The sequence below is a fragment of the Enhydra lutris genome, unplaced genomic scaffold (assembly GCF_002288905.1).
Source record: "Enhydra lutris kenyoni isolate GAN:26980312 unplaced genomic scaffold, ASM228890v2 scaffoldscaffold45, whole genome shotgun sequence".
Taxonomy (NCBI): Eukaryota; Metazoa; Chordata; class Mammalia; order Carnivora; family Mustelidae; genus Enhydra; species Enhydra lutris.
Genome location: NW_019154129.1, coordinates 1120007 through 1144265, shown reverse-complemented (window position 1 = coordinate 1144265; position 24259 = coordinate 1120007). Strand labels below are relative to the sequence as shown.

At 43.9% G+C, this 24259-nt stretch overlaps 1 protein-coding gene across 1 annotated transcript in view; it reads right to left on the bottom strand.

The window, feature by feature from the left end:
* The window catches only part of LOC111156129 (transmembrane channel like 7), a 37459-nt gene extending 13548 nt beyond the window's left edge, over nt 1–23911 (bottom strand). The window contains exons 1-9 of the mRNA XM_022516773.1: nt 23670–23911; nt 22421–22569; nt 19388–19555; nt 17088–17170; nt 9123–9268; nt 7249–7396; nt 6050–6223; nt 4094–4251; nt 124–241 (exon numbers count right to left, since the gene is read on the bottom strand). Of these exons, the coding sequence (XP_022372481.1) occupies nt 124–241; nt 4094–4251; nt 6050–6223; nt 7249–7396; nt 9123–9268; nt 17088–17170; nt 19388–19555; nt 22421–22550 (1125 nt within the window). The 5' untranslated portion in view covers nt 22551–22569; nt 23670–23911. The remainder of the gene's footprint in view (nt 1–123; nt 242–4093; nt 4252–6049; nt 6224–7248; nt 7397–9122; nt 9269–17087; nt 17171–19387; nt 19556–22420; nt 22570–23669) is intronic.
* Nucleotides 23912–24259: the final 348 nt, after the last annotated feature.

Here is a 24259-nt window from a genome sequence, read left to right as displayed (position 1 = left end):
CTGGGATTCAAACCCATAGCTTTGAGGGCTGTTCTCTTGACTTTGAGCCTGTCACACACCTCCCCACCCCCACCCCGGCCAATTACCGCCCCCTGCAGGACGCCCCCATCCCTGCAGGCTCACCGGGTAGAGTTTCTGGTTGTAGCCACACAGCTCACAGGAGTAGTTATCACAGGATGTAATCTTGGAGCCCAGGGTGAACACCAGCACACAGATGGTAGCCAGCCGCATAAAGACACACCTGCGGGGGGATAAGAGGGAGGGGAGGGGATGGGAAGAAGCCTCAGGGCAGGCGGGCTACCTGGAACTAAGGCTAGAGAGCAGAAAACCTTCAAACCAAACCCACAAATAATCAGAGAGTTTCTGTTTGGGATTCTGAGAACGTTCTAGAAATGGATAGCAGCGCTGGTGGCACAGCATGGGGAATGTACTTAATGCCACAGGACTGTACACTTACAAATGTCTGGGGGCACCTGGGTGGTTTAGTCGGTTAAGTGTCTGACTGTTGATTTCAGCTCATGCCATGATCTCAGGGTCCTGGGATCAAGTCCCATATCACGCTCCATGCTCAGCATAGAGTCTGCTTGAGATTCTCTCTCTTTCTCCCTCGGCCCCTCCCCCTGCTGGTGCACGCTCTATAAATAAATTAAATAAATAAATAAATAAATTTAAACTTTATTTATTTATTTTTTAAAAAGATTTTATTTATTTGAGAGAGAGAAGGAGAGAGAGAGCAACAGAGCACAAGCAAGGGGAGCAGCAGGCTGAGGGAGAGAGAGAAGCAGGCTCCCTGTTGAGCCAGGAGCCCGATGCAGGGCTGGATCCCAGGACTGGGATCATGAGCTCAGTGGAAGGCAGACACTCAGGCACCCTAAATATTTTTTTTTAATGTCTACAATGGGGGCACCTGGATGGCACATTCAGGGGAGCATGTGGTCTCAAGGTTGTGAGTTCTAGTCTCACACTGGGTGAGGAGATTACATAAAAACAAAATCTTTTTAAAAAATGTCTAAAATCGGGGTGCCTGGGTGGTTCAGTGGGTTAAGGCCTCTGCCTTCGGCTCAGGTCATGATCGCAGGGTCCTGGGATCGAGCCCCCCCACATTGGACTCTCTGCTTGGTGGGGAGCCTGCTTCCCCGTCTCTCTCTCTGCCTGCCTCTCTGCCAACTTGTGCTCTCTCTCTCTGACAAATGAATGGATAAAATCTTAAAAAAAAAAAAAAAAAAGTCTAAAATGAAGGGGCGCCTGGCAGCTCAGTAGTTTAGGCCTCTGCCTTTGGCTCAGGTTGTGGTCCTGGGGTCCTGGGGTAGAGCCCCACATTGGGCTCTCTGTGGGAGCCAGTTCTCTCAACAGGGAGCCAGCCCCCCCGCCCCCGTGCCCCACCACCGCCTGCCTCTCTGCCTACTTGTGATCTCTGTCTGGCAAATAAATAAACAAGGGGTGCCTGGGTAGATCAGTGGATTAAAGCCTTCTGCCTTCGGCTCAGGTCATGATCCCAGGGTCCTGGGACTGAGCCCCGCATCGGGCTCTCTGCTCAGTGCAGAGCCTGCTTCCTCCTCTCTCTCTGCCTGCCTCTCTGCCTACTTGTGATCTCTGCCTGTCAAATAAATAAACAAAATCTAAAAAGTAAAAAAATAATAAAAAGATGAAAAACAAATTAAAAAATGTCTAAAATGGTAAATTTTATGTTATGTATGTACTTTGCGACTATTTTTTTTAAACGGCAAGGGAAAAAGGGATGAGAAAGCTGGGAATTCCTAAACCCATGATGTTATAGCCACACTATAGAACATGATGCATTGCTGAAGGGAACTAATGGAATCTTTTAAGTATGAGCTTTGAGTGACGTCTGATATACTGAGAAGGGGAAAAAGCATGTTACAGAGTGTCACTTATATATGATCTTGTTTCTAAAAGAACACAAAATGTGCGAATAAACACCAGGAACCCCACAGATGAGGGATCCCTTGGGAAGCAGGATTCGAGACAGGAGGGCAGAGTGGGCTAACTTTTTTGAAAGATGCTTTTCTATTGTTTGGCTATAAAAAAAATGAAATATGAAAAAGTGGGGGGAAAAGCAAAGCCACACATCTGCTCACTCCTCTCATTACGTAGCATGCCACCTGACAGCCTATCCCTCCTGCTGGAATTCGAGCACCCAGCACCACTCAGGAGGGGCCCATAACTAAAGATGGAATCAAATAAAAAGTCAAAATCGACACTGTAGTTTATGGCAACTGCGGGCAACAGAATGCAGAACACAAAGAAACAATGAATTAAATCCACATGAGGGGACATGCTACAGGACAAATATTCATTTCTTCCACAAATCCATGGCCTAATGAAAGGGGTAGGGGTTCTTAAAAGAGTAAAGGGGGCTTAAGAGACATAACAACCAAACGTAGCATGTGGCCTTTGTCTGGATCCTGCTTTGAACCAACTAATCCTCGAAAGTCATTTGCAACTTCATTGGGAACTGACTTAATTTTATGAGGTGTGATGATGGTCTGTTAAGGGGGGAAAAGGGTGAAAAAAGATTTGCTTAAAATAATCCAGCTAAAGTTGGGGGCGGGGACAGATGAAACAAGATCAGCAAATGGTTGGTAATGATCAAAACTAAGTGGGGCGCCTGGGTGGCTCAGTGGGTTAAGCGTCGGCTCGGGTCATGATCTCGGGGTCCTGGGATCGAGCCCCGCGTCGGGCTCTCCGCTCAGCGGGGAGCCTGCTTCCTCCTCTCTCCTTTGCCTGCTTGTGATCTCTCTCTGTCAAATAAATAAATAAAATCTTTAAAAAAAAAAACAAAAAAAAACTAAGTGATGGGCATATGGAGGCTTATTATACCTTCCGTTTCTGTTTGAAATTTTCCAAAATAAAGTTTTTTTAAAAAATACAAATGCCGGGGGGCACCTGGGTGGCTCAGTGGGTTAAAGCCTCTGCCTTCAGCTCAGGTCATGATCTAAGGGTCCTGGGATCGAGCCCCGCTTCGGGCTCTCTGCTCAGTGGGGAGCCTGCTTCCCCCTCTCTCTCTCTGCCTGCTTCTCTGCCTACTTGTGATCTCTCTGTCAAATAAATAAATAAAATCTTTAAAAAATACAAATGCCATCTGAGGCATGAAACTCTCTATTTCACACAGCCCCCAGCTGGTCCTCTAAACTTACTTGTGTTAGCTCCCTAGACCCTGCTTTACAGCTGTCCTTTCTTTCTTTTTCTTTTTTTTGGAAAGATTTTATTTATTTATTTATTTATGTGACACAGAGAGAGAGAGAGAGACAGCGAGAGAAGGAACACAAGCAGGGGGAATGGGAGAGCAGACTTCCTGCTGAGCAGGGAGCCCAACACGGGGCTCAATCCCAGGACACCGGGATCATGACCTGAGCTGAAGGCAGACACTTAACAACTGAGCCACCCAGGTGCCCCTCTTCTTTTTTTTTCTCTTTAAGAAACTGAGTGTTTATTTAGAATGAGAAGAGACAGTACAACAAATTATAAGCAGTCAGCTACAGCACACCCAGTCAGTGACCTGGCAACACTTTCTCAGCCCTTACTAAGCCAGCAGATGCCCCAGGTTCCTGGTGTAAGCACTTGTAAGTCTCCTCCCAAGGCACATGCACAGGGGCCTAGCGAGGTGGGAGCATGGGGAGTTGATGCCTCCGGGAGCCGGCCACCCTTATGAAGTACAGGACAGACACCTTGGTGGGTAGGAACCCACTAATCTATATGCCACCCAAACACCCAGTTTCCTAGTAGGGCCGAGCCCCGGCTGCCAACAGCCCCAATAAGATACACTTTATCAGCTGCCTTCCCTTTGCTGTCTCATTTCCTCATTTCCCTGCTGGTATACTGTCATTCCTAACATCTGAGTAATCCCAGGGCCCCACCTTATGCCCTCAGCTGTCAATGTGCTAATACGTGAACCAAAAATATAATACCGCATGTCTCTTTGACATGCTTACGTCAAAGAGATTTCACTGCATGGGCAAACTCTGATTCATTCATGTGGGTTGTTCTTGGGTCAGCAGGAAAAGGGGCCACAAGTGATTAACAAGGTCTGCCATGGGCAAGTGGTGACCTGCTTGGCATGTCTAGGCATTACCTAAGGATTGTCAGCCGGATCTCAAAGCCTGGAGAATAATCCTCATAGTGGATGATCTTGGCAAAGATCATTGGGGTGATAAAATTGGCCAGCGTGATCACAATAGAAGGCAGGTACAGTATCAAAAGGTTCTCTCCAAAAACCATCTTGTCAATTTCCTATGAAGATAACAAAGGGAAGTTGCATCACATATGAAATGACCTTGAAGGAACTAACTACACGGATGTCAAGTCATTATGCTATACATCTTATGTTATATGTCAACTATGTCAATAGAACCGGAAGAGAAAAAAAGAACTCTGCTATATATATTTAAATAACAAATGAAACATATATGTCATTCAGCACGGCCCCTAAACATAAGCCATTTTCTGGGGTCCTTGGGCCACTCAGTGGCTTAAGTATCTGACTCTTGATTTTGGCTTAAGGCATGATCTCAAGGTCGTGAGATCAAGCCCCATATCTGGCTACACACTGAGCATGGAGCCTGCTTGGGAGTCTCTCTCTCCTTCTTCCTTTGTCCCTCACTCTCTCTCTGTAAAAAAAAAAGGGGGGGGCGGTGCCTGAGTGGCTCAGGTTGAGCCTCTGCCTTCAGCTCAGGTCATGATCTCAGGGTCCTGGGATCGAGGCCCACATTGGGTTCTCTGCTCAGTGGGGAGCCAGCTTCCCCCCCTCTCTCTGCCTACTTGTGATCTCTCTCTCTCTGTCAAATAAATAAATAAAATCTTTTTAAAAAATTAAAAATTAAATAAAAATAAAAATAAACATAAGTCATTTCCCTTTTTGGATGTTCAAATAGAGGAATCATGCTCTAGTATCAGAGAAAGAAAAATTAGCTCTATTGGATGAATTAAGGTCAAGTATTAAAGAAAATTCATAGTCTATATTAATGGATAATTTAAAGTATTTTCAAGGCCATAGTAGTTATTGATTTGGACTAGCCATTCTCTCCTTTCAGAGTACTAGACTATTTGGCCACATACACAGCTATCTGGGGAAAAAACTATTATTTCCTGGCCTCTCTTAGAGTGAGTTACAGCTATCTGACTAAATTCTGGCCAAAGGGATGTTAGTAGACGTTTAAGTGCAAGCACTTAAAAGGTCTTGCCCTTGAAGAAAAGGGTATACCTTCCCATCCTTCCTGTTGGCTAGAATGTGGACATGCTGAACTACCTCGTACCACACAGAAGAGGGCATACCCTAAGGATGGCAGAGCCACAAGATGGAAGGAACCTGGGCCCCCTCCTCCAATGATTGATTGAATCAAAGCCACCAGACCAACGTGGATTTTTAAAACCACTGCTATTTTAGGTAAACTGGGGCCGCAGCTAATCAGTAGAGGAGTTGAGGAGTAAATGTAGGTAGGCAAACCTGAATTTGAATACTGTGGATTCTAGGAGGAATTCCAAACACTCTTGTTGGATGGTCTTATATTTTTATTAAAAGTAGAAATTGGGAGGGGCGCCTGGGTGGCTCAGTGGGTTAAGTCTCTTCCCCCGCCTCTCTGCCTGCCTCTCTGCCTACTTGTGATCTTTCTCTCTGTCAAATAAATACATAAAATCTTAAAAAAAAAAAAAAAAAGTAGAAATTGGGGGCTACTGGATGGCTCAGTGGGTTAAAGGGTGTGCATTCGGCTCAGGTTGTGATCCTACGGTGTGGAATCAAGCCCCTCCTTGGGCGCCCTGCTCAGCGGGGAGCCTGCTTCTCCCTCTCTCCCCTGCTTATGCTCTCTCTCTCTCACTATCTCTCTCTTTCAAATAAATAAATAAAATCTTCAAAAAAAAAAAAAGTAGAAATTGGTTACCTCTGATTTTCAATTCTCTGAACAGTCGAACTTAGATCCTTACGTATAAAACAGAAATGATGATGGTCTCTACGTCAGAGGCTGGTAATGCACTTGGCACACCTAATGTCCAACCAGGGTAACAGTTAAACTGACTTTCACAGAGTACTCACTTTTTTCATGTGCTCTTGTGAGAATATTGTCGCTCTATAGATTGCATAAAAGCATGCGGCTAAAACGGCTAGAACAATACAGTTCAAAAACAGTCTCAGAGAGTAAATCCGTATGGTCTCTTCTGATGTCCTTTCTGCTATCTTCTGCCGAATTCTTTCTTCCTCGAGATCTGCCTGAGGGCCAAAGAAAACTCATCTGTGAGCAAGAGGTGAAGGGATATTCAGGGGTAGAACCTGGAATTCATCATCATGGTCCATCCATCCCCCTTTAAGACCTTCTTTAAATGTTCACGTCTGCCCAGATATCTTCCCAGACCAAGCCCAACCAGCTTTCATGTTTACTAAGGCCTAAGTCAAGGTAGAACCTCCTATCTATGACTTGCAGTTAGAGGCACCTGGGTGGCTCAATCGGTTGAGCATCTACCTTCGACTCAGGTCAGGATCCCAAGGTCCTGAGATCTAGCCTCATGTAGGGCTTTCTGCTCAGCAGGGAGTCTGCTTCTCCCTCTCCCTCTGCCCCCGGCCCCACTCCATGCTCTCTTTCCAATAAATAAAATCTTAAAAAAAAAAAAAAAAAAAAGATTGCACTTAGACTTCACAGTAACTGTGAACACATAAGCAAAACCTATTCCTGGCACTACTTAACTGTGTAGTATGTGTCATTCCTTTAAACAAATCACATATTTGATTTGATCCCTTCCATCTCACTTTATTATGCGTTTGTTATGATCATCCCCTCCTCCTATTTTTTGGTGGGTTTGTTCAAGATACTATTTGCTCCTCTTTCTACCCTTAAGAATCTGGAAATTCTCTTGTATTTTTCGTATTCTCCCCACTCCACCTTGTCTAGTTCTGTTTCTCCTGGTGTAAGTGATGCATGACAGGTTCTCATCAGGTGGAAAAATAACACTGGAAGGCGGTAGGGAAGGAGGGCAGACACCATCCCCTCCCACCCACCCGCATGTGCCCAGCTCCCCTCCTGTCCCCAGTCCACCAGCTCCATGCTTCAGTGAAGGTGATCAAACCCAGGAGGTGGTTCTCCATGGAAAGTTCTGGAGGATGACACAAGGGCAACTTGCTAAGCACTAAAGAGAGCTTGGCCCTCACCCAGATCCTCTGCCACGTGCAACCCCCACAGCTTTCCCAGGCATGACTTCACTGGCAAGGAACCGATTGAGAGAAAACCCAGCAGCACTCACTCGGAGCTCATACCGCAGGCTACTGTGCTTCAGGTCCGCCATGCTGCGGTTGGTGATGCAGAAGTCCCAGCCGGCAAAGATCTTGTTGCAGTAACTCTGGAAGTGCTCCTCACTCCGGATCAGGTTGATTTTGAATCCTTCCACCGACCTGACCCCAAAACACGATGACCCTTCTTAGAAGAACAACAGTGAAACACGGACCTGTGGATTGGCTTTGCTGACAACATAAAAAGGTTACGCACTCATTTTCACGGGGACAAGTTTTGGACCATGCCACGTATATGGGGCAGCTAACCAGGTAGCTCATTGTGAAAAAGAATCTCCTTTCATCTATCCAAGGGCTTCTCTCATAGTTGGAATAAAATCCAAACTCTTGACCACAGCCTAGAGATCCTGCATTATGCCATCCTTCTTCCCATACGGCCATGCTGCTGTGACTACCATGGCTTTTTTTCCTTTCTATAAACTCACCAACTTCTCTGGCCACAGGGCCTTTGTACTTACAGGACCCCTCTAAGAACTCCTCAGACAGTTCTTCCCCTGCCTCTTCCCATGGCTGCTTCTTCCTCATCATTCAGGTTTAAGCTCAAACATCCCTTCCAAAGATTCCTCATCGTGCCCTCTAAAGTTCTGACCCCCCCTTCAGCTTAGTCTACTTAGTCTACTTTCTTCATGGCAAGGACCCTAATCGGCAATTATTATGGGTTTACTGCTTGCCCCTTAACCCGACTACATTTTAAACTCCTTGAGGGCAGGTACATGGGTGGTCTTGCCACATTTATATCTGGAATGCCTGGACTGTAATACGACCACTGTGAATGAATGAATCAATGACTTAAATCGTAAAATAACCAAATATTTAGAGAGCAAGCACCTGTTCAGATCAGATGCCACACTGTTGCACACTTTGTAATTTTAATTCATTCAACTAACTAAAATTTAAATTAAAATTTAAAATTTTTAATTAATATTCCTTGCTATTCATTTCTTGGGAACTGGCATCTCCCACTGAAGCACCTGTCTACCGTGGAAAATGTGAGGTTCTCATACCATCTGGACCCACTGCCTTTAGTTGAAGGGTCAGAGTTGGGTATCTGAGTGAAGAGCCAAAAAGCCTCTTAAAAAGGATTTCTGAACCTATGACCTTGGGAGTCCACATAAGAAAGCCACCACCAGGGGCACCTGGGTGGCTCAGTGGGTTAAGCCTCTGCCTTCGGCTCTGGTCATGGTCTCATGGTCTCAGGGTCCTGGGATACAGCCCTGAGTTGGGCTCTCTGCTCAGCGGGGAGCCTGCATCCCCCCGCCCCCCGCCGCCTCTGCCTGCCTCTCTGCCTACTTATGATCTCTCTCTCTTCCAAATAAATAAATAAATAAAATCTTAAAAAAAAAAAAAGAAAGAAAGAAAGAAAGAAAGCCACCACCAGGAGAATCACCAGAGATGAGGGAACCCTTGCTTTTGGTTGTTTGGAAGACATAACCATACCCTTATCCTGCCTGTAATTTGGAGTTTCCTCCCTTCCTTGGTTCTCTCAATTCCCTTTTACCCAGTTTGTCAGAGTTGGATTTCTGCCACTCACAACCCAAAAGAGACCTGATTAGCAACCATACTAGATCAGAGATAAGGTTACGTTATAGTGCTGGCAAACGTGCGCAATGATGATTTGACCGCTGTTCCAGCTACCAAATCTTGCCTCTGTTACCTCTAGGTCTCCTCGGCCTACAACATACTCACAAACTTTTTTTCTCATATCCCTGGAATGGGACTCTGGACTCTGCTCATCCCTTGGGCAATGGCTCCCAGGGTCCATAGACCGCGAATAAACTCAACCATCAACGGTAATTCCAAAAGAACACAATGGCCTGATAAATTTTACCTTTTCACTATCCAAAGAAGGCTCAGGGCCAGGTAGGCAATTGTGCTTAATAAATAAGCCAGGGGCAGATCATAGGTGAAGTTGTGAAATTTCACTCCATCAATGGTGTAATGTCCATAAAAGAGGCAGGTCTCCTCCAAGAAACCCTGAAACAAAGCCAAAGGCATGAGGTCACACTGGTTATGCTCACTGCAGGGAACCGGGAGACCAGTCTCTGCCTCAAGAAACCCACGTTTTAGTGTCATAGTTCATCCCTTAATTCTCAGACACTGGAACAATCCTACAGTCATAAGGACTGCTCAACTAGTGTCTGGGGAACAAATCATGGATAAAACCCCAAGCATTAAAAATACAGAGGTGGGGTGCCTGGGTGGCTCAGTGAGTTAAGCCTCTGCCTTCAGCTCAGGTCATGATCTCGGAGTCCTGGGATAGAGCCCCACATCGGACTCTGCTCAGCGGGAGCCTGCTTCTCCCTTTCTCTCTGCCTGCCTCTCTGTCTACTTGTGATATCTCTGCCAAATAAAAAAGTGAAGTCTTTAAAAAAAAAAATACAGGGGCACCTGGGTGGCTCAGTGGGTTGAGGCCTCTGCCTTCAGCTCCGGTCATGGTCCCAGGGTCCTGGGATCAAGCCCCGCATTGGGCTCTCTGCTCAGCAGGGGGCCTGCTTCCTCCTCTCTCTCTGCCTGCCTCTCTGCCTACTTGTGATCTCTGTCTGTCAAATAAATAAATAAATAAAATCTTTAAAAAAAAAATAAAAAAATAAAAAAAAATACAGAGGTGTATGATCCAAAACTGAAATTAAGAAAATAATTCCATGTGCAACAACAGCAGAAAGGGTAACATACTTAGGAATAGATTTAACAAATGAAGTGTAAATCTTACATGCTTAAGACTAGAAAACACTGTATAAAATATTAAAAATCTAGGGGTGTCTGGGTGGCTCAGTCGTTAAGCATCTGCCTTCAGCTCAGGTCGTGGTCCCAGAGTCCTGGGATGAAGCCCTGTGTTGGGCTCCCTGCTCAGCTGGAAGCCTGCTTCTCCCTCTCCTGCTCCTCTTGCTTGTGTTCCCTTTCTTGCTGTCCCTCTGTCAAATAAATATATAAAATCTTTTAAAAAAAATTAAAGATCTTAAAATTAAAGGGGCACCTGGATGGCTTAGTCAGTTAAGCATTAGACTCTTAATTTCAGCTCAGGTCATGATCTCAGGGTCATGAGATTGAGCCCTGAATGTGGCTCTGTGTTCAGCATGGAGTCTGCTTGTCCTTCTCCTCCTGCTCCTCTCCCTGTCTCTCCCTCTCTCTCAAAGAAATAAAATCTTAAAAAAAACTAAGATCTAAGTAAATCGAAAACATACCATGTTCATGGACCAGGAAATTCACAGCAATCTCCAAACTGATCTATAGATTCAACACAAACCTATCAGAATCCCTGGTGTCTTCTTTGTAGAAATTTACTAGCTAATCCTAAAATGAACGTGAAACTGCAAGGGACCTAGAATAGCCAAAACAATCTTGAAAAAGGGGGCACCTGGGTGGTTCAGTGGGTTAAAGCTTCTGCCTTTGGCTCATGTCATGATCCCAGGGTCCTGGGATTGAGCCCTGCCTTGGGCTCTCTGCTCAGCAGGGAGCCTACTAACCCTCTCTCTCTCTGCCTGCCTCTCTGCCTACTTGTGATCTCTGTCTGTCAAATAAATAAATAAAAATCTAAAGAAAAAAAATAGGTTAAACAATCTTGAAAAAGAAAAATTTGGGAGACTTGCACAACCCAATTTCAAAATTACTATAAAACAACAGTAATCAGGACACTGTGGTACTAACTGAAGAACAGACGAGAATCAATTGAATAGAACCAAGACAAAAAAAAATGAACCCATATGTCTATGGTCAACTGATGTTTGATAAAGGGAAAGAACTTTTTTTTCAAGAAATGGTGCTGCTGGGTGTTGTACATAAACCATGAATCTTGGAACACCACATCAAAAACTAATGAGGTATTTTATGGTGACTAACATAACACAATTTAAAGAAAAAAGAAATGGTGCTGAGACAGCTGGTTAGCACATGAGAAAGAAAGAAGGAAGGAAAGAAAGAAAGAAAGATCGATCGATCGATCCTGGAGTCCCGGGATCGAGTCCCGCATCAGGCTTCCTGCTCGGCAGGGAGTCTGCTTCTCCCTCTGACCCCCCTTCTTCTCATGCTCTCTCTCTCTCTCTCAAATAAATAAATTTAAAAAAAGAAAGAAAGAAAAGTTGAACCCCTACTTTATCCCATATATGAAAATTAACTTATGGATCAAAGACTTAAATGCAAGAGCAAAAACTAGAAAACTCTTAGAAGAAAAATAGAGGACTAAAGTCTTCATGACTTTAAATTTGTTCATGAATTCTTAGATAATGCACCGAAAGCCCAAGCAATGAGAGGAAAAATAAAAAGGACTTCATCAAAATTACAAATTTGGGGGTGCCTGTGTGGGTCAGTCAGTTGACCATCTGCCTTTGGCTCAGGTCATGATCCCAGGGTCCTGGGATTGAGCCCCGCATCGGGCTCCCTGCTTAGCCAGAGACCTGCTTCTCCCCCTCCCTCCGCCTGCTGCTCTGCCTACTTGTGCTCTCTATCTCCCTGTCAAATAAATAAATAAAATCTTTTTAAAAAATTACAAATTTTACGGGGCGCATGTGTGGCTCAGTCATCAAGCGTGTGCCTTCTGCTCAGGCCATGACCCCAGAGTCCCAGGATGGAGCCCCACATTGGGCTTCTGCTCAGCGGGAAGCCTGCTTCTCCCTCTCCCACTCCCCCTGCTGTGTTCCCTCTCTTGCTGTGTCTATCTCTGTCAAATAAATAAAATAAATAAATAAATAAATAAAAACGTCTGGGCTTCCAAGGACACAATCAAAAATGTGTAAAGACAATCAGAGAATAGAAGAAAATACTTGTAAATTATGTATCTGATAAGGCACTTGTATCTAGAATATATAAAGAACTCTTGGGGTGCCTGGCTTGCTCAGTTGGTAGAACATGTAACTCTCGATCTTGTGGTTTTAAGTTTGAGCCCACCGGGATGTAGGGATTACTTAAAAATAGAATCTTAAAAAAAAAAAAAAAAACCTCTTATAACTCAACAATAAAAAGACATAATCCAATTTAAAAATGGGAAGAGGGGGCGCCTGGGTGGCTCAGTCATTAAGCGTCTGCCTTCAGCTCAGGTCATGATTCCAGGGTTCTGGGATCGAGCCCCACATCGGGCTCCCTGCTCAGCAGGAAGCCTGCTTCTCCCTCTCCCACTCCCCCTGCTTGTGTTCCTGCTCTCTGTGTGTCTCTGTCAAATAAATAAATAAAATCTTTAAAAAAAAAATGGAAAGAGGATCCAAACAGACATTTATTCAAAGAAGATATACCATGGGGTTGCCTGGGTGGCTCAGTTGCTTAAGTGTCTGACTCTTGATTCCCGCTCAGATCCTGATCTCACGGTGGTGAGATCTGACCCCTACGTTGGGCTCCATGCTTAGCACAGAATCTGCTTGAGACACTCTCTCTCTCCTTCTCCCTAGACCCCTCCCCTGCTTACGTGAGGGCTCTTTCTCTCAATAAAAAAATAAATAAAATCTTTAAAAGGTACATAGGGGCACCTGGGTGGCTCAGCGGGTTGGAGCCTCTGCCTTCGGCTCAGGTCATGATCCCAGCGTACTGGGATGGAGCCCCGCATCGGGCTCTCTGCTCAGCAGGAAGCCTGCTTCCTTGTCTCTCTCTCTTTCTCTGCCTGCCTCTCTGTCTACTTGTGATCTCTGTTAAATAAATAAAAATAAAATCTTAAAAAAAAAAAAAAAGAAGGTACATAATGGTCAATAAGCACATGAAAAGATAGATGCTCAACCCCATTACTCATTAGGGAAATGCAAATCAAAATCACAAAGACACTCCACTTCACACAAACTATACCGGCTATAATCAATAAGTCAAGTAAATACCAAGTATTGACAAGAATGTTGGGGACATCAGAACCCTCACACACTGCAGGTGAGAATGTAAAATGGTGCCTCTACTTGGGAGAAGTTGGGCAATTCCTCAAAAAGTTATACAACGGGGGCGCCTGGGTGGCTCAGTGGGTTAAAGCCTCTGCCTTCAGCTCAGGTCATGATCTCAGGGTCCTGGGATCGAGCCCCACATCGGGCTCTCTGCTCTGCGAGGAGCCTGCTTCCCTCTCTCTCTGCATGCCTCTCTGCCTACTTGTGATCTCTCTCTGTCAAATAAATAAATAAAATCTTAAAAAAAAAAAAAAAAAGTTATACAACGGGTCACCATCTGACCTAGGATGCCACTCCCAGGTATATACCCTGAGGAATCAAAAAGATCTGTCCCCAACAAAAACCTCACCCATGAACGTCCATAAGCAGCATTATTCATAATAGCCAAAAAGGTGTAAACCACCCAAATGTCCACCATGAATGGACGAACAAAATGCAGTATAGCTGCACAACGGAGTCTTTTTTGACCAGAACAAGCAATGAAAGACTGGTAAGATGCCATACATGGATGAACCTTAAAAACATGCTTAAAAACAAAGCAGCCCAAGACAAAAGACCATGTATTATAGGATTCAGTGTTGATGAAATGTCCAGAACAAGTATTTCGTAGACAGAAAGTAGATTCATGGTTGCTTAGGGCTGATTAGAAGGATTGGTAGGGGATATGGAAAAGGTATAGCATTTCTTTTTAAGGCAATGGAATTATTCTAAGATGGACAGGTGATGACAGCACCTACCTGTGAATAACTAAAAACACATTGAACTGTACACTTTAAATGGGAGAATTGTATGCTAGGTGAATTATTATCTCAATAAAGCTGTTACCAAAACCAAACCAAACAAAAAAAACCAAAGTTGCCCTATGTGAAAGTATAGCACAGAAAAGTTCCTGACTCCTTAGGGTGGAAATAACTGAACACACCACACGTCTCCTTTGACAGTGGGAAAATTCGAGGACAGTGGGAAGACAGTATATTGAGAAAGTAGAAATAGTATATATGTAGTACACAGCTGTTCAGTATAGTGTTGTTTATAAAGGGGTAACATGAAAGCAACAGGGAACTTGCAAGACCATGTAAAAGCCATATTATAAAATATGAAGCAACACCATAAGAAGTAAGTACACGAGAAAGGTCGAGAAGGCTATGAGCCATTGTGGCCTCCGGGGAGAGGTATTTTTACCTTTCACTCAATAAATTCTTAAATTCATAAATATATTTTTTAACAATTTTATTTATTTTATTTGTAGACAGAGATCATAAGTAGGCAGAGAGGCAGGCGGCGGGGGGTGGGGGGGAAGCAGGCTTCCCGCTGAGCAGAGAGCCCAATGCGGGGGCTCTATCCCAGGACCCTGAGATCATGACCTGAGCCGAAGGCAGAGGCTTAACCCACTGAGCCACCCAGGCGCCCCTCTTTCTTTTTTTTTAAAGATCTTATTTATTTGACAGAGAGAAAATACTCGATTACTCAATAAAAGAATATATGGTTATCATAAAAAGTATTTTTATGATAACCATATAGTCTCATATATATATGCTCCCTTGCCGGGGAGCCTGCTTCCTCCTCTCTCTCTCTGCCTGCCTCTCTGCCTACTTGTAATCTCTTTCTGTCAAATAAATAAATAAATAAAGTCTTTAAAAAAAAAAAAAGGCCAGAAAAACTTGCCCAACTACATGAAACCTGTTTCTATTGCCCCAGGTTGATATCAGGCTGTCAGTGATATGTCCCTCCAAATAATGAAATATTATAGGGTAAAGATCCAGCAGGCCTGGAAAATAATCTTTCTGATTTGACTATGAGTTCAACTGTTTTCAGCAAAGACAAGCCAGTGTTTAAAGATTCATTCATTCATTCATGAGAGAGCAAGAGAGCACGCTCCAGAGAGCAGGCGGGACAGAGAGCAGGCGGCGGGAAGGACACGGAGAAGCTGAGCAGGGAGCCTGATGCGGGACTGGGTTCCACGACCCCAGGAGCAGACCCTTAGCCAAACGAGCCACCCAGGTGCCCCGACAAGCCAGTGTTTAATCTCTCTGACCAACTCTCCTTTCATCACATACAGTCTATGGAACATTTATTAAGTGCATCTATCAAGTGTCCTACAATTTTTCCTGTAAGGAAGGAGGTTATACTGTGTGGAGATCCACAAAGAGAAACTTCTCTTGTGGAACGTTATCTACACAAACGGGGCCAACAGTAGTTCTGGGAATCTGATCCCACTTTGCTTTCACTAGTGACCTTGGGTTAGTCCCTGAATTTCTTTCTTCCTTATATGTTTTATACAGCTGATTCCGTTTCATCTTTTGCATGGTGGACATTTTAATAATCACCTAACAGTCCCTTCTCATTACTCTGAGGAAAATATGAGCTCAGAGATGTAAAAACCACTTTTTCAAAATCAAATGCAGTGGACAAACTCAAAGCTTTTTACGTTTCGAAAAGTGGACGCTCAATGACATGGCATTTTGAGACCAGTAACTTTCAGAAAGATTTATTTTATATATTTGTATTTTTTTTAAACATCTAAAGGAGTGGTTCTTCTTCCTCTTCCTCTTCTTTTTTTTCTTTTAAGTAGGCTCCGTACCTGCCGTGGGGCTCAAATTCCTTGCCCTGGGATCAAGAGTCACATGCTCTCCCCACAGAGCCAGCTAGGTGCCCCTCCAAAGGAGTTTTTTGTTTTTTGGTTTTTTTAAAGACTTTATTTATTTATTTGACAGACAGAGAGCACAAGTAAGCAGAGCAGCAGGCAGAGAGAGAGATGAGGAGGCAGGCTCCCTGGCAAGCAGAGAGCCCGATGCGGGGCTCGACCCCAGGACCCTGAGATCATGACCTGATCCGAAGGCAGAGGCTTAACCCACTGAGCCACCCAGGCACCCCTAGAGACATTTTTGATTTGTCACAACTGTGGCTGCTACCAGCATCTAGTGGGCAGAGGTCAGGGACTCTGAACTTCCTACCGTGTAAAGGAAAGGCCCCCACAATAAAGTAGTGTTGGTTCCCAAACATCAGCAGTGCTGAGGTTGAGGGAAAACCGGTTTAGAAGGCAGACACGGCCACTTTTCATAGCTACAACCTTATTTCCTGAAAAAAAGAGGGATATACAAATGGATGCACACACAAAAAATCAATTTTTAGAAGAAGATAAAAAAAAAAAAAAAACTCTTGGAACTACGATAGGAAGGATGAACTTAGTTCCACTTCAGAGCAAGGCTTTAACCTGGGGTTACTTTGGATTTCAGGGAATGTATATGGACGTGTACGCATGTGGCGTGCACACACACACGAGCACATATATGTCTGATGCATCTCTCTGTGTGTGACTACCAGGAGGAAGAGCTGTAGCTTTCAGTGGGGTGGTCTGGGACCCTACCATGTAAGGTTTTACAGTGTCTGAGAAATTAAATAAATTCTATCTGGGGTGATTTTCACTGACACTTCTGTCTTTGGGGAAGACTCAGTATTTTGTTACAAGTCAATCCAGAGGGGGCTGGGACTAAGGAATGGCCAGTGGCTGAAAAGTGACAAAGCCTGTTTTCTCTATGTTCTAGCCGCGGGTGGGTGAACATTATCCTTGCCGACGAAGTCCCTGCAAATCCTGTTTCTTTTACTCATATTTGTGTCAAATCCTGTGCCTGGCTCTCACTGCAGACAATCAGGAATCTGATCTTTAAAATAACCTACTTTCAGGGCGCCTGGGTGGCTCAGTGGATTAAGCCTCTGCCTTCGGCTCAGGTCATGATCTCAGGGTCCTGGGATTGAGCCCCATGTTGGGCTCTTTGCTTGGTGGGGAGCCTGCTTCCTCCTCTCTCTCTCTGCCTGCCTCTCTGCCTACTTGTGATCTCTCTGTCAAATAAATAAATAAAATCTTTTTAAAAAATTAAAAAAAAAAAACAAACCTACGTTCAGTCTATTGAGGGTCCAAATACAGAACTATGTTAAATACTTACCGTGCCGGAGAGCAAGTCTATGACATAACTATAAAAGTATATGAGTCCAGAGCTACTTATTGGATATATGGTGCACTGAACATCTGTGAAAAACAAAAACAAGATCAGTGGAAAAGAGGTTTACAGTCTCCACAACGCGTCTATCATAAGTTGTATATATAGGCCTGCACATGTATGTTCCTTTAGAGAGGTCACATATAATCACGTATGGATGTTTATGAATTTGTGGTTTTCTATTTGCAGTGCAAACCCCAATATACCAAGTATAGCACCATTTTCTCCTCTCCCTACACACCTATTGATATATGTTTTTTCCTATATACTTTTTTCTATATACTTTTTTTCTATATACTTTGTATATAGTATTTGTACATATTTTTTTCTATGTACTTTGTACATGGGTCCACTTACACACAGTACACAACCAATTTTTTTTAATTAATAATTTTTTTTAATTAAAGAAAAAGTAGCATGGAAACAATCCAGGTGAAGGAAAACCAATTTTAAAAAGATCTCGGGGCGCCTGGGTGGCTCAGTGGGTTAAGTCTCTGCCTTCGGCTCAGGTCATGATCTCAGGGTCCTGAGATCGAGCCCTGCTTCGGACTTTCTGTTCAGCAAGCAGCCTGCTTCCCCCTCTCTCTCTGCCTGCCTCTCTGTCTACTTGTGATCTCTCTCTCTGTCAAATAAACAAATTAAAATCTTAAAAAAAAAAAAAAAAAAAGATCTGTACGTGTGTGGAAATAAACACACAGCTTCATTAAAACAACCTATGCAGGGGCGCCTGGGTGGCTCAGTGGGTTAAAGCCTCTGCCTTTGGCTCAGGTCATGATCCCGGGATCCTGGGATCGAGCCCCACATCGGGCTCTCTGCTCAGCGGGGAGCCTGCTTCCTCCTCTCTCTCTCTCTTCCTGCCTCTCTGCCTACTTGTGATCTCTCTGTCTGTCAAATAAAAAAAAAAAAAACAACCTATGCATTTACATATGCACAAATAACCAAGAAATTATTTGAATGTCAATTTTAATGACACTACCTTATCCTTGAACAGCTCATTCATTTTCCCTGTATCAGTGAGCTATTGCTTTGTAACAAAGAACCACCAAGTGTCAGTGACTGAACATACCAAACATTTATTTTCTCAGTCATGGAGCTGCAATTTGAGTTCATTGAGTTGATGCAGGCTGAGCTAGGATGGAACCCAGGCTTCCACATGGGCTCAGGTCTGCACCATATGACTTCATTCTGGGGCCCAGGCTGAGGCAATGGTTATCTGGGCAATGCTCTTCTCATAGGCAAGCCAACCACACAAGCCATTTCAAGTGAATACTCCACTGGACAAAATCAGCCACATGGCCAAGTGCAATACCAATGGGACAGAAACTATTCTCTGCCCACAGTGGGCAGAGAATCACAATCACAATTACAGGGGAGTGAAAAATCGAGGAAAATAACCCAATCTACCACCCCTTCTCTGGGCTTTAGTTTCCCCTTTGTTAACGAAGGGAGTAGAACCAGTTCCTCCAAGGCCAATTCCAGTTCTGCCATTTTATAATTCTCACTGAAGTCAGGCTCTGACTCAGCTGGCCTACTTCTGGCCCCCAGCACGGAGCTTCATACCTAGAGGGGAATCAATAATGTCTGTAGAATGACAGAGACTCTCCGTGTTTTTGTTTGAAAACACAGAATGCCCCAAAGATGGGACATATGTCAATTATTTAATAAGAAAACACAGGTCCAGCATTTGGTGTAATGTCTGGCACATGACTGGTGGAGGCCTGAGTGTCCCCATTACCAGAGATAAAAGTCTCAACATAAAGTTACAGGAGTAGGTTATATCATGTTTGCTAAATTTTCCTCTTTCTTAGCTCGCAGTGCTTCTCCCAAATGCCTTGCTGAAATCAGGACTGGCCAAGTGACTTGCTTTGGGTAATGAGATGCAGCAGAAATGACAGGTGTCATTTCCAGGCAGTAGCTTTAGGAGATGGGATGTTTGCCACTGGCTCTTTTTCCTTTGGACACAGTGACCATCAGTGGTCCAGAGAGAGGCTGCTCCATCAGCTTGGGCTCCAGAGTGAAGATAATACGGAACAAAGCCACCACCCAACAGTACTGGGGTGATAAAGAACCTTTTGTGGCTATTAGGTGCTGAGAGTTACGGGGTCACTTGTTTCTGCAGCATACCCAAGCCCATCCTAACGTAGGCACCAACAACTTAGAATACGAAGATTCCCAGAGAAGGAAGCCCTGTAGACAGGTACACAGTGACAAGAACATTCTCACAGCAAACCAGGGCTTAGACTCACCCGTGTCTTTGGATGGAATGAGCACGAAGGTGCTGTTGGTGATGTTGTATTTGGTGAGCAAGACTGGGAGCAAAACCAGCATAAAGATGATCAGAAATATCACCAAATTCAGCAACACCAGAAACCGCAAGAAGGAGAAATAGGACTGAATCCCAGTGCCAAATTTCCCTGGAAAAAAGAAATCCAGACATCACTGACCAGGACTATTGACCCACATGCATTACCCACAGTAGAACCAATTAGTCAAAAAGCTGAATTTCGAGTAATATTGATGGGGGAGTGAAGAAGTATTTTGGTTTTCTACTGTTGGTTTTAAGGTTCTCCTTCTTTCTAAATCTACCCTTGACCTTGAATGAACTACTTGACAACGGTGTGAGGCAGGACTCAATATCTATCTTTTCTTATATGAATATCTAATTGACTCAATGCCATTTTACTGAAAAGGCTACACTTTCCCCAGTGGATTGAGGGAGTGCTTTTGCAATGGACCATAAATGTATGAATCCAAATAAAATAAAATAAAAGTATGAATAAAATAAAATAAATGTATGAATCCATTCCTGAATTCTGACCAGCCATGTGCTAAACAAAAACCTCCAGAAAGGCCACCACTAAACAAGAAAGGAAGCTGGGGATAGTGGCTGAACCCCTGGGCTTGGAAGCTTGGATCGGCCTGGATCAGATCCTTCAAATCCTGGGTCTGCCTCATCCTAGCTGAGTGAACTTGGATAAGTATTTTAACCTCCCTGAGCCATGCAAATGATGCCTACAGGGAATGCTCTTATGAGGATTAACTAAGCCCATCCGACCCCCTCACAGAAAAAGGTCAGTCAGGGTTAGCTTTTATTATTTGGCTCCAACTGTGATGCTGAGCTTAGATCTCGGAAAAAGTACAACCAGACGGTTACGTTTTAAGTGAGCCCATGAAGCCCCTGGTGATAGAGTTTACATTCCCCCAAGAAAACATCAATTTAAAAAGGTACTTCATTGAATAAGTTACCAAGAGTATTTTATAGGTCTTAAAATAGTAATAATGACAGCATTCCTTCCATTCATCCTGCCACATTCCCTACAAACTTGACAAAATTCCTACATTAGATTTGAGGAGTTGTTTGTAAATCGTTTTTGCTTTATGGTAGAAACTATGTCATCCTAAGAGGTATTTTCACCCTGGCTCTGCTTTGTCACCCAAATGTTTCAATGTTTTCTCCTAATTTTATATTTTGGCACAACTTCCAGTTTTTGTTTTTTGTTTTTTTTAACTTCCAGTTTTTGTATACTTGCTATGGACTGAATTTTATCTCACCCCCCCCCAACCCCCACCCCTTCACCCTATGGTGAAGCCCTAACCCCTAATGTGATGATATTTCAAGGTGGGGCCTTTGGGAGGTGATCAGCTTTAGATGAGGTTGTAAGAGGGGGTCTCTAAGATGGGATTTAGTGGCCTTACAAGAGGCATCAGAACTTTCTCATTCTTTCTCCTTCTCTTTCTCCAGGAGCACACAAAGATGAAGTCATGTAACGGTCATGTAAAGACACGGTGAGAAGGCAGCCTGGTCCTGAACTTCCAGTCTCCAGACTGTAAGAAAATACATTTTGGGGCACCTGGGTGGCTCAGTCAGTTAACTGTCTGCCTTCAGCTCAGGTCATGATCCCAAGCTCTGCATGGGGTGAGGGGCAATCAGCAGGGAGTTTGCTTGTTCCTTTCCCTCTCGTCCTCGCCTTCTGCCACTCATGCTAAAATCTTAAAAAATAAATAAATAAATAAAAATTAAAAAAAATTTCTGTTGTTGAGGTCACCCTGTCTATGGTATTTTGTTACAGCAGCCAGAGCTGACTGACCATACTGCAACCCAATCCTTACCCATGTGGAAAAGTAGGGATTTTCAATATTTTTAGGGCCATGGGCACTTTCAGCAGTCTGGCAAAGCCTAACGAACCCCATCTCAGAATAACATTTTAAATGCACCAAATATTATATGTTAACAAACTAGAATTTAAATTTAAAATTGGAAAAAAAATTGGAGTGTCTGGGTGGCTCAGTGGGTTAAAGCCTCTGCCTTCGGCTCAGGTCATGATCCCAGGGTCCTGGGATCGAGCCCCGCATCAGGCTCTCTGCTCGGCAGGGAGCCTTCCTCCCCCCCTCTCTCTGTCTGCCTCTCTGCCTACTTGTGATTTCTGTCTGTCAAATAAATAAAAAATCTTTTTAAAAAATTGGAAAAATAAATGGAATCATATATTTTGCATATATATGGACAAATAAAATAAATATAACAAATAAAATATAAAATAAAATGAAATGAAATAATAAATGCACCAGGGGGTGCCTGGGCGGCTCAGTCGTTAGGCATCTGACTTCAGCTCAGGTCATGATCCCAGGACCCTGGGATCAAACCCCGCACTGGGCTCCCTGCTCTGTGGTGGGCCTGCTTCTCCCCCTCCCACTCCTCGTGCTTATGTTCCCTCTCTCGCTGTCTCTCTCTCTCTCTGTCAAATAAATAAATAAAATCTTAAGAAAATAAAATAAGATAATAAATGCACCAAATATAGGGGCACCTGGCTGGCTCAGTCAATAGAACATGGGACTCTTGATCTCAGGGTTGTAAGATTGAACCCCATGTTGGGTGTAGAGATTACTTAAAAAAAAATAAAATCTTAAAAATAAATACAAATGGGCATACAGTTATAATACTAAAAACCAAATTTGTGCTAAAATAATACATGAGCATCTTCATTAGCACATTAAATACTTAGACCTAGTGGCCGATCTTGCAGATTCACTGCTGCAATTCCAAAGTAGTGATGAGCATGAGTGATATTCCAAGATAATACAATCAGAAGGGAAAGGAAAATATCTGATTTTCCTGGGGACGAAGACACAGGTTCTGCTAATCCTAACGGGTGCCATTGCTCCCATTCATTGTGGAAGGCAGTGCCAAATTTCATCTAGAGGTTAGAGAAAATGTAGTTGTACTTTCCCCCAGGCACAGAGGTCTCCTGCAGAGGAGCACGTGCAGAGAGGGGGTTTGGTACCTTCTATGCTGCGAATGTCCTCCCGCCACAGCTCCAGGTGGGTGGTCATCTCACGAGCCTTCCCTATGAACCTCTTCCAAGACTTGCTGCTGTACCGTTTCCACTGGTCCCACTCAGATAAATACTTCATTTGGGTCTCCTGAATGTTCCTGCATTAAAAAACAATATGACAGGGGCGCCTGGGTTGGCTCAGTGGGGTAAAGCCTCTGCCTTCAGCTCAGGTCATGATCCCAGGGTCCTGGGATCGAGCCCTGCGTCGGGCTCTCTGCTCGGCAGGGAGCCTGCTTCCCTTCCTCTCTCTCTGCCTGCTTCTCTGCCTACTTGTGATCTCTGTCTGTCAAATAAATAAATAAAATCTTTTAAAAAATTTTAAGAAAAAAAAAAAAAAAACCAACACGACAATGATCAGTAAAGCGTCCTTAAGCCTTGGCATCAAATAAAACCTCAGCCGAGAGGATGTGGAAAACCTAGAGCCTTCCACTGCTGGTGGAAATGTATAATGGTGTGCCCCTAGGGAAAAGAGCCTGGATATTCCTCAACACGTTAAACACAGAATTACTACTATGACCCAGCGATTCCACTCCTAGGCAGATACCCCCAAAGAACTGAAAACAAGGGGATCCCAAACAAAAACTTGCACATTGCAGCACTATTCACAATAGCCAAAAGGTGGAAACAACCCAAATGCCCACCAACAGATGAATGGACAAAAAAAACCGAGGCATATCCATCCATACCATGAAGTGCCATTCAACTGTAAAAAGGAATGACATACGGATACATGCCATAGCTTGGCTGAGTCTTGAAAACATTATGCTAAGTGAAAGAAGCCAGGTACAAAAGTTCATATATTGTATGATTCCATTTACCTGAAATGTCCAGAATGGCAAATCTACAGACAAAGAGTAGATCAGGGGTTAGCAGGGGTGAGGGGAGGGGAAACAGGGAGGGACTGCAGATAACAATGAGGCTCTACAGAGCTGCAGAGCCACAAGCTGGAAAGAGCCTGGGTCCCTGAATGACTACAAAGTTCCCCCTTGATCTGAAGCCAGGACTGATGTGAACAAGAAACAAACTTCTAATATGTTGAGCTACGACATGTTTGGGTAACTTTGTCGCTGCAGCTTGGCTGACCCTGAGTCATACATTTCTAATTACGTGAACTCTTCAGGAAATGCATTCCATGCATAAAGCACACCTCTGCCCAAAAACATACATCAGATGGCTTCTAGATGGCCACCGAACAAACCTTAGCCTCCGCTTCTCAGAGATGTTCAGTGCATACTTCCGAATTGACTGGCTATTGAGGTTTTCAGTGATTCCTCCCTCCAGCTGAGAGCTGTAAGAGTCTGTTGGCTTCAGCAAAGTGCCACTTTGCTTGTCTCGGGGAAGAATGGTTGTCCTCCTGCGTGCAATGGACCGATAGCTTGGCAATTCTTGAAGGAAATTAACAGGTGGAGAAGAAAAGCCACTGGAGTCCACAGAGAGGTTCTCTGGGCAAGAAGAAAAAGAGAACCATCATTGACCACAGTGAGCTTGGGAGCCAACTAAAAAAAAAAAAAAAAAAAAAAAAAACTTTGCATACCTAAATCGTGCAGATGGTCACTAGCTTGCACCATTGACAAAAGCATTTGTACCTTCATTATTCTATTTACCAGGATGGTGATCGGGACAATACCATCATCTGCAAACAGTTCACTTTCAGCAGCTGCGTGTGCAAATATACTTTAGGTGACATAATATCTGAGTTCTAGTGCTTGGATGCAGTCCCTAGCTAGATGTGTGACCTTGGGCAGTTATCTGAACTTGTCTACATTTGTCAGATGGGACCAGTCCTAT